This window comes from Echeneis naucrates, chromosome 17 (assembly GCF_900963305.1).
Source record: "Echeneis naucrates chromosome 17, fEcheNa1.1, whole genome shotgun sequence".
Lineage (NCBI taxonomy): Eukaryota > Metazoa > Chordata > Actinopteri > Carangiformes > Echeneidae > Echeneis > Echeneis naucrates.
In genome coordinates, this window is record NC_042527.1 from 14,995,802 (window position 1) to 15,011,533 (window position 15,732).

A 15,732-nucleotide genomic window follows, 5' to 3' on the forward strand; every position below is an offset into this window, starting at 1 on the left:
ATTAGAAGAACATGTGATGGGCCACGTCAACAGCCACTATGATTTAAATATGAGTAACTGTATCATAACATTTTATAATCTATTGGGCCCTTTGCTAATATGAAATAACTGTAACATATTTATATGTAGGCGTGGTTTTAAAATCCATTTGCTGAATACAGAGCAGATGTGTCTCGGATAACAGTGTACAATTTCATTCTCTGGCTACTAACGGCCACCATTACTCTGTGCAACATGTGATAACACTTTAGGTGGACAATCAAACATCATATCTTGTGTTTGTTAAATACATTCAATGAAAACACATCATCTTGAGGAAGAGACACAAACACACAAAACCAGCTATCTTTTTGTTTTAACCACCTGCCCGCAATGCAAGTGAGTCACCTCTCCAAGTTATTCTGAAATATCAACAGTGGTATTGAAAAATCATTGAAGTTGTTTATTTTGTTTTCTTTTTTGTGGCAGGATGCTTAATTTTTTCCTGCTGTTGCCCAAAGCTAAATACAAAAAAAAAAAAAAGATAGCTGAGACGCGCTATACCAAACTAAAGTTTTTTGCTGTTACAAGACAGATCTTACCGTAGAGTTGAGCATATGCATGTGGGAGTTGCTCGGACTGCTGAAGAAGCCATGTTGTGGCACCAGGTACTCGTCTGCATCCACAGCATCCTCCATGTCTTCCCCGCTGATCAGGCTGCGGTACAATTTTGTGTCTGCAGGAGTCGGTAGGTGCATACGGTCGTCACCCTGGGGTAGAAAAAGAATTGAATTCTTTAGATTTTCGTACCTGATCATCAAGAATTACTCATCAACAAAATAATTTAATATTTAAGCAAGGAAGCCAAGCTTTGGTTAAAATCATACCTGTATGACAAGATAACGGGAAGGATCCCGGGCCATCTTTGTAAACTCAGCTATTAGCTCCCGGAAACGAGGTCGACTGTCTGCATCGATCATCCAACCTGTGCAGACGCATCAGCAGATATCATCAAAATGAGTTGCCTAGGTGAGGTTAAACTGGCATTGTCCTCACAACCAGTAATGTGAGGACAATACCAGAATTTAGGTGCGTCTCAAACAAACACAATTGCTTGTGTGATTACAGGATTAGTGTATGTACCATCATAGGGAAAAGCAAAAACAGACTATATGGTGGAGGTTTCAGCCAGCCTCCCACTGAGCTCACATTTCACCATGATCATGTAGACATCTATGGTACAGATGGGTGGCTGAGGCAGTCGCTCTCCTTTCTCCAGGACCCCAGCTATGTCACTGGCAGGAATACCATCATACGGTTTGGTTCCAAATGTCATCAGCTCCCAAACGGTTACACCTACAGAAAGAAGGGACAGTTGGTAAGCGCTCCACTTTGTTTTGGTCTCAGTAACAGGGAAAAATGAGAGCGACAGAATGCGAGCTTCTCAAATATCAGATGGTATCGAAATAGCTATGTTGACAAATTGGCTCGGCTTGCAGAAGTGGGAGTGAGCAGGATGCATCTCTGTGCTGGAGGAACTGAAGAAAGTAAAAGGAGGAAAGGAGGGCTGTCATTTCTGCCAGGGTCTGTTGATGTTTTTGCAATATTAAACGGAAGGCATGATCAGCCCCTCAGGAAAAGACGATTTGGAGGCTGGCCCACTCAAGAAAGCTGTGCTGTGTTTGGCCTCCGTGTAGGCATCTGTGCATGTGTGTGCTCCTGCTCCTGCTCCTAGGCGAGAGAACCGGTCTACGTGGGTTCAGGCAATAATCTTGTCTGACATGATATAGCCCATCTGAGACTGCTGGTGTGTAGGTGTGTTACATGTGTCCTAAACCTCACAGATACTAGCTATAAAGATATTCTGTCATTTTAAAAAATGTTGACAAGCCTTGCTAGATCCAAAAACAACATCCTCTCCAAAGCTTCAAAGTGACCGTCCTCTCTGCCTCACTTGCCGTAAAACACTTTGTTTAGGAGTGAATAAATATTTCTCCTGTGAGACTGTCACCGATACTCAGGGGTATAGAGGCCCAGCTGTTTCAGATATCAGATGTTACACAAGGACTCCAGCTCAATCTGGGACACTGCAAGTGGGGCTTCCTGTTGGGTTAGAGGGAACAAAGGAAAAGACTTACCGTAACTCCATACATCACTCTGATGGGTGTACGTCCTGTTCAGGATCGATTCAAGAGCCATCCATTTTATTGGAACCTGTGAAATTAAAGTTGAATACATCAAGCAGATGCCAAATGTGCTACGTATATTGCATCTAATCCAGCAACCTTTACAAACTGGGAATGTCTTCATAATAAGCGCACATTGAAATTCTGCTGTCACCTAGTGGTGCAGAACGGCAACAGTCACACACAAACAAGAAACACATTTTATTTCTTATTGCTGCTAAAAGTTCTACCGTTCAACGCTAATTTCTTTGGAAGAAGACAAACTACTCTGAACCGGAGCTTGCACAAGCGATGAGAAGCAGTATGCTGTCATACAAAGTGCGTCACACAAAGCTTAAAAAAATTATTTCTGGGATGGTTTCCTGAACAAGGATTAAATCCAATCCCACACTGAAGATGTTTTTTAATGGAAGTCTGTACTCAATTTTGCGTTTGTCTAAGACAAGGCTTAATCTCTGTCTGGGAAACTGTCCTGTAATGTTTAATTAACACTGTAGCAGTGCATTTAGCTAGAATGAGTGAAGGAAATCTTCACAGCTGCAGATGTCTGTGCTTGAGTCCAGTTTTTACCAGATGCAAAAACTGAATGGCGTGGACACGCAATAAAATGCCTGGACTGAAACGGCATATTCTGTCACATTATTATATCACTCATGAAAACATACCAAAGAAATTGTGTCAGTCAAATAAAAAAACATCAGGAAATATTTTTATGACCAGGACATTCTGCCAGATTTTTGGAACCGAGTTTTTAAAAATAGTTGTTACAGGAAGCTATATTGGTTAATGCTATGTTTTCTGTGAGAAGTTGGGCAAAGAAACCTTGATAAGAGGAAGGAAATTATCTGATCAGCCATTTGTAGGGACTTCGAACTATTTTAGCACTAAGATAGAATCTAAAGCAAACCAGAAAAATCATTAAGCTAGAGGAAAAAAGTCAGTCTTACCAGCAGCCTTTAGTAACACAGATAAAGCTGTCTTTTACCCCCTCTTTTTAATTTGTGGGTCTACTTATGACTGTGTGCAACCACAAAATGAATTATAGTGTGAGGTACAAACTTTGTCCAAACAGTGTTAATGTACCAACCTTTCCACCATCAGCATGGTACTCTTTCTCATCAGCATTAAGGAGCTTGGCCAGACCAAAGTCAGTGATCTTGACATGCTGAGGAGTCTTCACCAAAACGTTTCTTGCTGCCAGGTCACGGTGTACCAGGTGGCGCTCTTCCAGGTAGTTCATACCCTTTGTCAAACAAATGATGAAGTGCAGGTTATTATATAAGTCACACGGGGGAAGTTTGCTTTATCGGACACAATAAAAAGATCCAAAGGCGCTGAAATCAGTCAGTGTAGACTTGTCAGACTTGTCACCATCACCTGATATCATTCAACAGTATATCAAAGCGTTTACAGGCTGTGCTTACTGCAGCTGTTGTTAAAACAAAAACAGCATAACTTGAATTGTAGGAATGTACATTTAGAATCTTTCACACATGAAATACAGTTTAAAGTGATTTACAACAAAAAAAGTGAAAGTTTTTCACAGAAAAAAGAAAGGAATGTGAAATGAGATTGCTTTTTCTTTTTTTTTTATATCATCCAGTGCATTATTTAAAATCTAAGTAAGGTAAATCACTTTGAATGATTAAAACTGCTCTGAACGAACTCTTTCACAATGTAAGGAAGCAAACATTTGCGACTTGGCCTGTATAGGTAGGACCGATTGAAAAAATAAAAAGCCAACCATGTAACTTGATACTTCTACAAGGTTTCTATTTTTTTTACCTTGGCTATCTGCACACACCAATTGAGCAGGTGCTGGGAGCCGATATTGTCCTTGTTCTCCTTGACATAGTCCAGCAGGCAGCCGTAGGGCATCAGCTGGGTGACGAGCTGCACCGTGGAGGTCAGGCAGATCCCAAGCAGACGACACACATGGGGGTGTTCAACGCTGGCCATCACATAAGCTTCCTGTAATGTGCATGTAGACAGGTGACATTACCTAATGTGTAAACAAAACAAATCCCTTCTGTAGAGCATGGTACAAAGAAAGAAAATATTTATTCTGTAATCAGTTTTCAAAAGCATATTTGCCATTGTCAGGTGATTTTTTTGCAGCTGCAGCAGTCAGCTACAGCCAGCTAACCATCTTTTAGCTCAACAACTTTGGTGGAAACTCTGTCTACAGTACAGAAAAGTGACGTTGGGAAGAAACTATGAGGATAATCCACACTGACCACCAACAAAAGGCTTCCCACAAGGAGGAACGTGCACACAGCACTTTAAACTGGGCTTTATTTGGTAGGTTTTTTGCTGTTATTGCATCAGTTGTAGCTCAGATATTTTATTTCTTCTCTTACAGTATCAGCATTATTCATAAAACAACCACTTCATTGCCAGGAGCTCTTTAAATTTGACAGGTTAAGAAAGAGGCATGAAAGAAAGTTCTTTTTTCCTCCCTCCTGAAAAGTGGGACTCAGCTGTTCTGTCATGAAGGTCGAGAAAATGTGTTTTTTCACCACTGCATCCAGATGCACAGTGACTGAACAACAGAAACACAAAATCACCGAATCTGAGATGCACATTCAGCCCTTTTCTTCTGTTTTTGTTTTTTTTTTTTTTTTTTTTTTTTAAACAGGCTGTTCTTTCAGCGTCGCTTCAGGCTTGCATTCCTATCCAGAGCACCCAAGCCTCAGATTGTACACCAACACCCACACAGAGTCGTCCAATGAAACAAATCCCATTTCTACCACCTTTTAAGATTGCACTGTGTAGAAACATGACACATCCTCCATTATAAGGACTGTAGTTGGCCATGAACTTCAATGTGCCACAAATGACAGACTCAGATCTTTAATTTAAAGAACAATATTGTTAAAATTACCAAGAAAAACACAGGTGCGTTTGTAGCATTCATATTTCCATTGACATTTCCCATCAGCACCACACTCGTAACTGAAGTATTTTGGGAAATAGCATTTCATATGAATTGCTGTTTCAGGTCTGACTCAGTATTACAGTAAATCCAAAGTCCAAAAAAAGTACCACATAAATCCGTGAACTTACGTCCAAGATCTCTTTGTTTGCTTTTGGTGATGTGGCCTCTCTCAAAACCTTTATGGCAACTGGTATCTTCACATCCTCTCCCTCTGGAACCCACAGACCCTGAATGGACATAAGTGTGTTATTTCATAGGCTTCAATTACACCTGAATCATCAACTGAGTACAAGTGCATATGTACAACTGTTAGTATGCTATTTATAGTATAATTAAAAATGTTGATCTTCATGCAGTGCATCCAAACACTTATATTCTACTGCTGTGGAAAAAAATGTAGCATATTTACCCAACTACTGCACTTCAGTAATTTTCTGCTATTTCTCTGCCTGTCGAGTGCATTTCAGAAGTATGCATTTATGTTGAAGACTGTATTTTACAGAAAAAGCTCATGACTGTTTATATAAAATGTTGCGCCGCCTCAGAGTAAACTGGGAACTATAAATAAAGAAGCTAACATGAGCTAAATGCTACTCACACCTTACTGCACCAGTGATGATAATCCATTATATTATGGCTCTCTGACAGGCCACTCTGTCACCTAATGAGGCCGAACCTTTAACGTGATTCCTCCAGAACATTTTGAAGTATATTGCAACGCAGGATGTTTGATTGTAATGGAGAACTTTTACAGCAAGTTATCAGTTGTTCGACTTAACTCACTACTTCTTTCACTGAATAAATCTTAAGTTTCACAACTAAATGCCAAAGCCCAACCCTAACCCTCATTCAAGAAGCCCTTTGGAAAAAATGCCTTTACTTTCCAAAAGCATTTCTCCTCTCAAGGTCTAAAACTGTGGCTGGTCCTCTCAGAGACAGAAACCTAAGAATACAAACGCACACACTTGTTTTTGTACTGGAAGTAAGAACATTGAGTTGACCTATATTCACTGACTGTGGAGATTTATTCTAACCTTAATCTGAAACTGACTCTAAAATAAACTTTTAACCTTACGGAGAGTCGTGTTTTGTCCCTGTTTGTTCCTGCAAAGACAATGTGCAAACACATATTTGTGATTCTGATGAATGAATGGATTAAAGGTACACAAACAAAGGGAGGCAGAGGGAGCTCTGAAAGTGAGAGTAAAGTCATGCATTATCTGGCAAGTAAAACATTTAATTGAAAAATTGACTACAGATGTGGATGGGTGAGAACAGAGATGGGTGTTTTATTTTGGCACATATGCCATCCCTGAGTTTCAGCTTTCGTAAAACTCAGCACTGTGGTGTAATTTGAACAGAAGATGTTTGGGGATTTTCTGTGTTTTTTTTTTTTTTTTTTAAACACAGACCTTGAGGCAGGGTTTTACCTTATAAACTGTACCAAAAGCCCCTGATCCCAGCACTTTGGTTTTCTTAAACTCAGGCTCTTTAAGGATCCGCAGCAGAGCCTGGTTCGGTGCCTCTCCGCTTGGAGTCAGAGGTTCAACCAACTGGAAGAGAAATAAATAGTACCAGACCGTCTCAGAAATAGCACCAGTGATTAGCTACTCAGTACAAAATACAAAAAGAAGACAGCAAAATAAGTAAAAGTTGTAAAATTGTGAATCTCTATGTCTTCTTCTGACTCATCCCTCATCTTACCTCTCTTTCTTGGAGCAGCCTGCGCATTGTCCTCTTCCTCTTTATGTGTCGTCGGCGTAGCAGCACAAAGACTGACAGGCCTGCAATAAGAGCAGCCAGCAGCCCACCGACTACACCAGCCGCAATCATAGAAAGACCAGAAGTGCTGAAAGACAGGTAGGAGCTGCTTTGAGAACACGGAACTCAACAAGGACGGATGAGATTAGGGTCTAACTGCATAATAAACATTTTTATTGCATTTACTCACCTTTTAATCTGGCAGCCGTCAAGACCAGGCCCCATGCACCTGTAAACAAATCAATGCAAAGAATCTGATGTAACTTTACTGTTACTGTGCACTCATAGTACAAAGTCCCAAAGCCATCAGACATCTCTTGATTTCCTCTTAGAAGGAACACTAAAAGGAAATGCTTTGCAATCTATGTTCCCCCAGTCATGTTTGATATTTGATTCAGTTCTGCTGATTTTGGCTCCAAAAAGCATTTGAAATAGGCGATAAGTCTATAAGGCCAAATGCATGAACACTGATTTCCATTAGGGCTGCTGACTGCCCCATAAAAAAAACAAAACTAGTAAAAATCCATAACTTCTAGACAGTCGCAGACTCCAGGTGCACACTGCTGCTTGCAATAGGGACATCGTGCTATCCCTGGACCACTTCCTTCAACAATCGCAATATCCATCAATCTAAATACATTAGGGCTGCTTTCATTATTGCTTAACTTATCATTGGTCTGCTCTATAATGCTAGACAGATACCTATCAATTAGAAACTGAAATAAATGGAAACCAGTGGGAGAGCAGAGAACTAAATAGTGTGCATAATCACACACAAAAAAACACAACACAGAAATGGCAGAAATGATATGATTTATTTGCAAAAACTCTTGCTTATTCAATCATTCATATCAGAATTCTCAGATTTTTCCATTTACCTCGCAAGAAAAATTGCATCATGCTTAAAACAGAGCCCTCTCCCTCCTGTAAACCACAGCCAACCTCTGATTTAAGTCACTGCATCAACGTTACCACGGACAAATGGTTGCAACACGGGAACATGTTGTGCTATTTCTCAAGTCGGGAGAACACCGTTTTTACCCTTGAGTGCAGTTTTTGTGGCAGAGCTGGCACACTTTCATCTCATCTGCGTATTTCCACACTAGTGCATCTCCCTCCCCCGGCACGCCTTGGGGGCAGCGAGGCACACAGAACAGTCCATCCTGGAAGTTGGCACACTTAGTACAGTTTCCAGAACCCTGAAAGTACAGAAAAAAAGAAGACTCATGAAGTTTACAGCCCTCTTGGGGGGAGTAGTAAATATTATGCAAGCTGGACTGCCTCCTAGTAGTAGTTTCTGAAAGAAAGTTGCATTTCCCTTCCTTGGTAAGATGCTGGTGTTAGACGTTAAAGGCTTCAGTTTGGCCCATTACAACTTAGTGCTCTTATTAGCTATTAGCTATAAATTCAGAGTGACTGACACCAAAATCATGGTATTTATTTTTGACATTCAAAGCTGTTTAAGAAGACTAATGGGGTTTTTTTTTAGTTTTAATGGCCTTTTTAAATAATAGCTTGGTGATCGATGACAGACATACCGGCGCACTGCAGGTTGCAGACCCATTCACGCGTTGACACTCAGGGTGACACTCTATACAGGTTTTGTTCATGACTGCCTCCCGCCGCTCTCTGCAAAACCAATAACAAAGCATATCATTTCAAACAGTTACGTCTGAAGTGAAATTATTGCTCCCTTCTTTGAGGACAGAAGTTAAATTGTAAGCATATTGAAATTCAATGTTTGACAGAGACCCTGACGGAGATCTGCTAAGATAAACAGCTCTGAGTGAAAGGGCCCTTTGAGCTGCACACACTGTTTGTCTTATATCTACTGGGGGTTTGACTGCAAAATACCTTGGATCCTATTTGGTCTTAGTATTGCTTTCCATAACAAATCCTTGAACTTGTCTAATGTCATAGTCTAGAAATGCTCTTGGTATGAAAACAGGCTTTGGAGCTAACAGTAGAGCACAAAGATCTGATGGTTCAGACTGTTTGTCTTAAATAGGGAGCATTGCATTTCAACACTTAAAAAGGGAGTAAAATCTAGATTGCGGTCTTACCCATCAAGGATGTTGCAGGAGTCAACACAACTCCCGTCACGGCTGTAATCACGGCAGGAGAAACACTTGTCTGGGCCCGGACCCCAGCAGCCGTGTGCGGTACACTTCCTGTCACAAGTGTTGTTCCTCTGAGCTGAAAACAAACAGATAATCTGAAGAAGAGCTCTTTCCCGCCCAATTATCCTATTAGGCCCAAATTATTTTCTCATGATTATTATAATGTTGAAATCAGGCTTGGTTAATTGGATCTGGCTCATTTCATTGAATAATCACATGCTACTCAACCCTACAACAAAAGGATTTGACTCATTTCGACGTAGGAAATTAAACTCAATCTACCACATGTGGCAGCGTCAGCGTTTTCCTCAACAGTGGCACTTTGGCTTTTGGATTTGAAGAACCTCTCCCAGTGGCTTTTATTGGTGTAGCACAGGTTGCGGTTCTTGAGGATGACCACATCCCCATCGCTAATTTCTTTGAGGGAGCGAAGGCCGAGGTAGGTGATATTGAGCTGAATGATAACCACGCTGCGGCTCCCACTAGTGAAGCAAACGAGGGAGAACAAGGATGGGAAGGGGGGAAAGAAAAGATTTAATAAGAACCTCTTTTTTAATCCAGCTGCTGTGAATCAACAGTTGGGGCTGGTGGGTGTGTGGGGGTCTGACGTTTTTACAAAGAACACACCGTTTAGTCCGTCCACGAATGATCTCCAGATTCTCAAAAGGACTGAGTGAGTTAATGCTCTCTGGCCAGGTTTGAATCCACAAGTACCCTGAAGGAACACATGGCTTTGTTAACTGTGAAACTCTTTAGCAGGCTAGTTATGCGTCATGCATTACTCAGGTATTACACAGACTAACCAGTAATTTCTTTAACCGTCTTGAACACATCAAGCTGGGCAGGATCCATTTTGGGTGTTTTGGTATATTCATCCCTAAATAATCAGAACATACAGGTTATTAGTGTTGATAAAAGCGATCGACTGCATTCGATGCAGGTGATATAGACGACTTACCCATGAATTGATGTGTGGATGATAGCGATGTTACCATTGATTTTTGTACAGTTTCTGAAGGAGTCAATGTTGGTGGCATTGATAGACAGGATCTTAGTCATGTCTCCTGTTCCAAGTCCATTACACACTGTAAAGCATTAAAAAAAGCAAGAGTACTTAATGTGTCTGTAGTGTGTTCCCGTGGAGTTTTATCATTAGTGATGATTAACATGAAAGTATCCTTAGCTTGTTGCTGCCGGGCAATGGGAAGCAAATTCTTACAGCTCTGTACATATTAGATAGCTCAGCTATATGAATGCCATATTAAATAATATAATGATATGATTATAATTTGATTATTTGACTTAAAGTACATTTTACCACTGTAAAGCACGTACTGGAGCAAGAAACAGTTTCCAGGGCGCACTGGGAGACACCCCCCTACCTTTTGGACACAGTCCATCACACGTGGCGCACTTCCTGATTCCTCCCTCGTCCACCTCATATGTGTTACCGGTGCACGTTCGCACACAGGCTCCATGGTCAGTCACAACGTAGTTATCTGGAAATGTTACATATTACGAACAATCACATCATATCCAAATGACTGTTTTCAGTCAATAAAACGTTTGAGCGATACCAAGTGTTGTTATTGGTACATGAGAGCGCTGCAGGCCATACAGCTCAGTTTTGCCTCAGTAATGCTGGAACAAACTTGTGGAAGATTAACTGATGAAGGACAGTTCTTGCATTAACACGCCCCGAAACTCAATCATTTTCTTTCCTTGTTTATACAGTTTATAATTAAACTGTAACCGTGTGCTGTAACCACTGAATGTCTAACAACCTTGAAAGACGGCCTGGTCACTTTTCACATACCATAGTATGAAAAAGCTTGTGCTCATACATGATGTTTTTCATAGTGGGCCAGCCAGGATGTCTAGTTTTATTTTATTTATCTGAAATGTCAAGGCACCAGCTAAAGTGCAGTAATAAATATATCAGAGTCTAAGGGGACCGAAACCTCAGTAACAATCTGCCCTAACAACGACAAAGGTCTGAGAATAAGTTTGTTTGTTAAGTCGTTCTTACGTGGGCAGTTCTTTACACAAGTGGCTCCAAAGTTGTACTTTCCATGTGGGTTCGGTACTAGCTGGTGCAGGTTGGGGTCATAACGCATGAGGCCCGGGCAGGCGTCCTTACACACCCCGTCGTCCTGGAAGTCCCGACAGGCCTGCAGCACAAACAACAGTCATCTAGTACACAGGGAGCAAAGCAGAGCCTCACACTAATGATAACACCGCATTCCTCTATCACAGCCTGGGCTTAATCCTCAGAGTTGCACAAAGAAATATGAAAGCAGATCCTGATACTCTAGGCGCTGCCAAACGAGAGATTTGATCTGGAGTTATACATCTGATTGGCACTGAAACCAACAACAACAAAACTCGTGATCATAAAAACAGATGCTGTTGAGTGAGGGCTTTGTTTTGTTGGAGGTTTTGGATCCAAATTTAAGACAGAAGTATGAAAAATTCAGATTATATTTCCTTGAAGCTGCTGTCTCATGTTCCTTGATCATGTCATTAGTCCAGTCCCCCATATGAAGTCATGTTTCTCTCACCAGACAGTCGGTGGGCCGCGGTCCTGTGCAACCTGCCGCACAATGCTCGTTACAGCAGTCGCTTGGTGAGGGTCCTTTGCACCTCTTTGAGCACTGCTGGGCACAGTTCAGCTTTGTTACTGAAGAGAAGAACATAAAATGTAAATTGAGGGGGGCCAGTAGTAGCATTATTTATTTATTTACCTACTTATGAAGAAAAACATTTTTGAAAAGGCATTTCCAATTTTAGTGTTCATTGAGATAAATTAGAAACGTTACAGAGTTCAGCTTTTATAAAAAGATTGGGGCTTACAAGTCTGACAGTTTTCAGGACCAGGCGCCCAGCACGAACCGTTGAAGCAGCTTGAGTCACATCTTTTACCTGAAAAAAAAAAAAAAAAAAGACAGCAACAAACAGAGTAAGACATTTGCTTCTGAACCCCGAATTTCTTTGGAAGTACATAATGCATTACCCACGCAGCCTTTGTATTTTGCTGCAAAATATATTACTTACAAATTGGATTGTTGATGGCCACTGGAAGCTCCATGCTGGGTTTGTTTTCAGCGTTGACAATGTCAAACCACTGTATTGTTTCCACATTACAGAGCTGGTTGTTCACAAACTTTACACCTCCTTTAAGGATTTCTGCAAAAGTTGGGACGCAATTTCATGAGATTGTAATACCACAATTTAAATTTTAAGAGTTTCATTATAATATATAGATTCCTCTTGACTGAAAATGTGACTGACCTGTGAGGCTGGGAAGAAGGAGCTCATGGGCTGCAAGACCCGTAGTTTTGTCATAATTAGCCAGAACAGAGAGGGCAAACGCTCCTTCATAGAGAGAGTGACCTCGAATGATGCGTAGGTTCTCCAGAGGAATCCTGGGAGCTGTGTTGAGGGCGATCAGGACGTAGCCGCCCACTTCTTCTATTGACTGTGGAAGAAAAATGTTGAAAAAAAAAAAAATAAAAAAGTTGTAATGCCGTTGAGATGCCGCTGCACATTTTGAATTACAGTAAATACTTGTTGCCAAAACTCGCTATGGAATTAAGTTACTGTACAGCCAACAAATAAAATTTTATGAAAATGTATGTGCATTTTTTTGCATGACTGCAGGTTCAGGCTGCATTGAAAGGGAATAATAGCGTGTGTAGCTTGAGAGGTGAAACTTGGGGGCCAACTATTATGACAGCTGGATAGGTAGAAATCAACTATTCAAAAAAGGAAAGAAAAGAAAAGTAAAAGGGAACCTAAAATAGAATTTCATAAAAACATGATGGACATGCCCTCAACGCCTCACTTGAAAGAAAGTCTTTGAAACTCCTGCAAGCTATCTGCTGACTGTACGTTACTTCTGTTTGTGTGTGTAAGCTCACATGTGAGTCAGTGAGTGTGTGTGTGTGTGTGTGTGTGTGTGTGTGAGAATGTGTGGCCCCTCATCACATCTGCCCAGTGTTCACAACCTCGTCGCTGCAGCTGGAATTCGAGCAAAGCCCCAACCGGAGGGTTAGAAGCACACTGATTCATCTGTCACTTCAGCGTCAGTCTGTGTGGATTTTAACTAACCGACTTCAGACCACAAAAAGAGCGAAATAAACAGAGAGGGGAAGAGCATTGTCCCATTTGTTTTGTGCATTTTAAACTGTGGCTGCGGCTGAGTGCGGTCTCTACCCTGAGGAAGGACAGGTCACGGTGGCTGTCCATGTAGGTGACTTCCAGATTCTCCAGGACCACAGTGCAGTTGCTGTAGGTCTTGACCATGTTCAGGTAGTGGTCTTCTTTGGAACCAAGAAGGTTTAAACGATTGGTGATGCCTTGGCAAACTGCAGGGAGGGAGAAGAAAAAAAAAGATAATTTATCACACTTTCATTTGAATGTTACTTGAAACACACTGCACGTAAATCATCTGTCTTTTAATGCAGTGTGACAAAACCGACCCCATAGCGATATCAGTCAGAAACATCCCCTGTTTATGTAACACATCAGTTAAATTCACGACTTTCTGACTGTGCATGTGTGCACGTCTCTGTTTGTAGAGGCGGTCCAATCACTCATAACTTGGTCAGCTTTCATGTGAAAATAAGGAATCTGCGTAGCATCTACAACAGAAATCGAATCTCAGCGGCAAGGCCAGTTCTGGCTCATGTGTCAAACAGATCTGGCTGTATTTACACTGGCAGCAGCCTGAGTCTTTCCAATGTTATGCAGGCTTGTTAAAACAACCGCTGCAACTCGGATCTCCAGGCTGTGTCATCTTGGAGATTTCATGTGTCACAGATTCCATGAGATTTGTGAGGGTTTTTTTTTTAATTTTTTTTATTTATTTTTTTTTGGAGGATCTGAAAATCCCCTGATTAATAACTGGTTCGATAAGCTCAGCTTTGTTTAGGCACGTCTGATTTTAGGATAAGTTCTTGACATAATTGTAATCAAATGTTTGGTATTGTGCAACAAAATGCAGGTAGTGGAAAGGGAGGTGGCCAGCTGAAAGACTTTATGAATGCAGTATTTAAAGGAAGAATTGCCTGTCATGTCACCATCCCGTGTTCAGCCATCCTAAGCTGGTCTGACAGGTTCTGACTGGCACTGAACAAAGTCAGCCGTGTTCAACGCCCCCCGACAAACCTGCAGCGCTACGCACACACGTACATACATCACGTACGCACACGTGATGAGCATATGTGTTAGTTCTCTTCTTCAACTCTTAATCTATTGGGTTAACTTGAGCAACAGTTTGAGAGGGAAACAAACAATTTATCATCTTGTTTATTACAGTAGAAATTATGGTTCTGGTGTAATCTGTCCTGGGACACATTCCACAACGTGTCCGCTCTTGACTGCAAAGAAAGCCAAAACACAAACGCTCCAAAAGACACACCTCTCGATATAGTCTGTTTAACTGCAGACTGAAGTGAATAGAAGGAATGGTATCATCTTTGAGCTCAAAAGCAAGAACTCATATCAGAACACTGTGGTTTGTTGTTGTTTTTTGTTGTTTTTTTGTTTTTTTTTTTTTGTATTTTTCTTTGTCCACGGTGTCTTTTCCGCTCAGGTTACTGTGCTGCATTCATGCAAACTGATGCAGAGCCACACTGAATCACTGAGAATTAGGCACAAACAGCTGTCTCCCAACCTTACTCCTCTTCCTCCTCATTAGCTTGTCCCTGAGGGATCTCCCTGATGTGAACCCTGCGGTCTGGCAGCCTAACACCCAGGCAACGGAGGCAAGCTAGCGAAAGCAAGCTGACCGTTTTAATTAGAGGAGCCATGTGAGATGTAATTAGCCTCCATAATTATTACTCAGACTGAGAAACCAAACTGTTATAAACAAAAAGGTTGTCATGACTGTGCAGCTGTGATTATTAATCAATCTGATTTGGACATCCACACTGACAGTTTGCTAACAGGGATACCAATTATGGTTAAATGGTGGCTTGTTGTTTCACCGTATGCACAGTGTTTGCATGCATATAGTGTTTCCTGTTTTGTTCTGTAAATATTACATATGAGTAGGAGCTACAGGTGACTAAAGTTTAAACAAACATCTTCCAACTGAAGCTCAAGCTTGTAGCATATCAGGAAAAAAAACTGTTGATTCAAGCAGGCATCTATGTAGTCATGGTAAACATTCCCCCTGTCCTGGTGATTTCATGACTCTGGTGCAGGTGGTAAATGACCTGATAGGCCACAACCATAAACTGACTTCCTCATTAAGCTCCAGTATATGAGAAAGAAACAAGGTCAAGCTGTATCAATACAGATGTTATGACTTAAAGCTGTCTGTAATTCCATCTAGAATTACCTTTTCTTCTAAGAAGGCAGCATTACACAAAATGAAAACGGCTCTCGTGCTTATCAGTTAAACAATTCCCAAAAAGGTTGCACAACTTGCAAACCACCTCTGTAGCAGCAGGAAGACAACGGCAGATGAGTAAAAGAAAACACAGATCGGAAATGGCAGGTAACGCCGTGTTTTTCCGTGCCACCTGATTCGATTTTGACTCATCAAACATTAAAAACCCAGTTTATGGCCTGCTTGAATGGAAGGGTAGGGCCTGCAGAGACGTAACTGATACTGTGACAAAGACTAATTACCGATTGCTTCACTTCCTACAGCTGTACTGTCGTCACAAATGTCCAGAGGAGGATTCTAGGAGCAAGGAGTGGCAGGTCTACTATACTATTATCACTCTATCAGTGCTGT

At 41.2% G+C, this 15,732-nt stretch overlaps 1 protein-coding gene across 1 annotated transcript in view; it reads right to left on the minus strand.

Annotated features, from left to right (window-relative positions):
* Positions 1-15,732, minus strand: part of egfra (epidermal growth factor receptor a (erythroblastic leukemia viral (v-erb-b) oncogene homolog, avian)) — a 36,626-nt gene that overhangs the window by 4,975 nt on the left and 15,919 nt on the right. The window contains exons 2-25 of the mRNA XM_029524083.1: positions 13,200-13,351; positions 12,276-12,462; positions 12,039-12,170; positions 11,838-11,906; positions 11,546-11,664; positions 11,014-11,155; positions 10,367-10,483; positions 9,943-10,069; positions 9,788-9,861; positions 9,612-9,699; positions 9,267-9,466; positions 8,928-9,060; positions 8,403-8,493; positions 7,906-8,063; positions 7,055-7,093; positions 6,808-6,952; positions 6,534-6,656; positions 5,232-5,330; positions 3,951-4,136; positions 3,253-3,408; positions 2,118-2,193; positions 1,189-1,335; positions 867-964; positions 582-749 (exon numbers count right to left, since the gene is read on the minus strand). Coding sequence (XP_029379943.1) covers positions 582-749; positions 867-964; positions 1,189-1,335; positions 2,118-2,193; positions 3,253-3,408; positions 3,951-4,136; positions 5,232-5,330; positions 6,534-6,656; positions 6,808-6,952; positions 7,055-7,093; positions 7,906-8,063; positions 8,403-8,493; positions 8,928-9,060; positions 9,267-9,466; positions 9,612-9,699; positions 9,788-9,861; positions 9,943-10,069; positions 10,367-10,483; positions 11,014-11,155; positions 11,546-11,664; positions 11,838-11,906; positions 12,039-12,170; positions 12,276-12,462; positions 13,200-13,351 — 3,026 coding nt within the window. The remainder of the gene's footprint in view (positions 1-581; positions 750-866; positions 965-1,188; positions 1,336-2,117; positions 2,194-3,252; positions 3,409-3,950; positions 4,137-5,231; positions 5,331-6,533; positions 6,657-6,807; positions 6,953-7,054; positions 7,094-7,905; positions 8,064-8,402; positions 8,494-8,927; positions 9,061-9,266; positions 9,467-9,611; positions 9,700-9,787; positions 9,862-9,942; positions 10,070-10,366; positions 10,484-11,013; positions 11,156-11,545; positions 11,665-11,837; positions 11,907-12,038; positions 12,171-12,275; positions 12,463-13,199; positions 13,352-15,732) is intronic.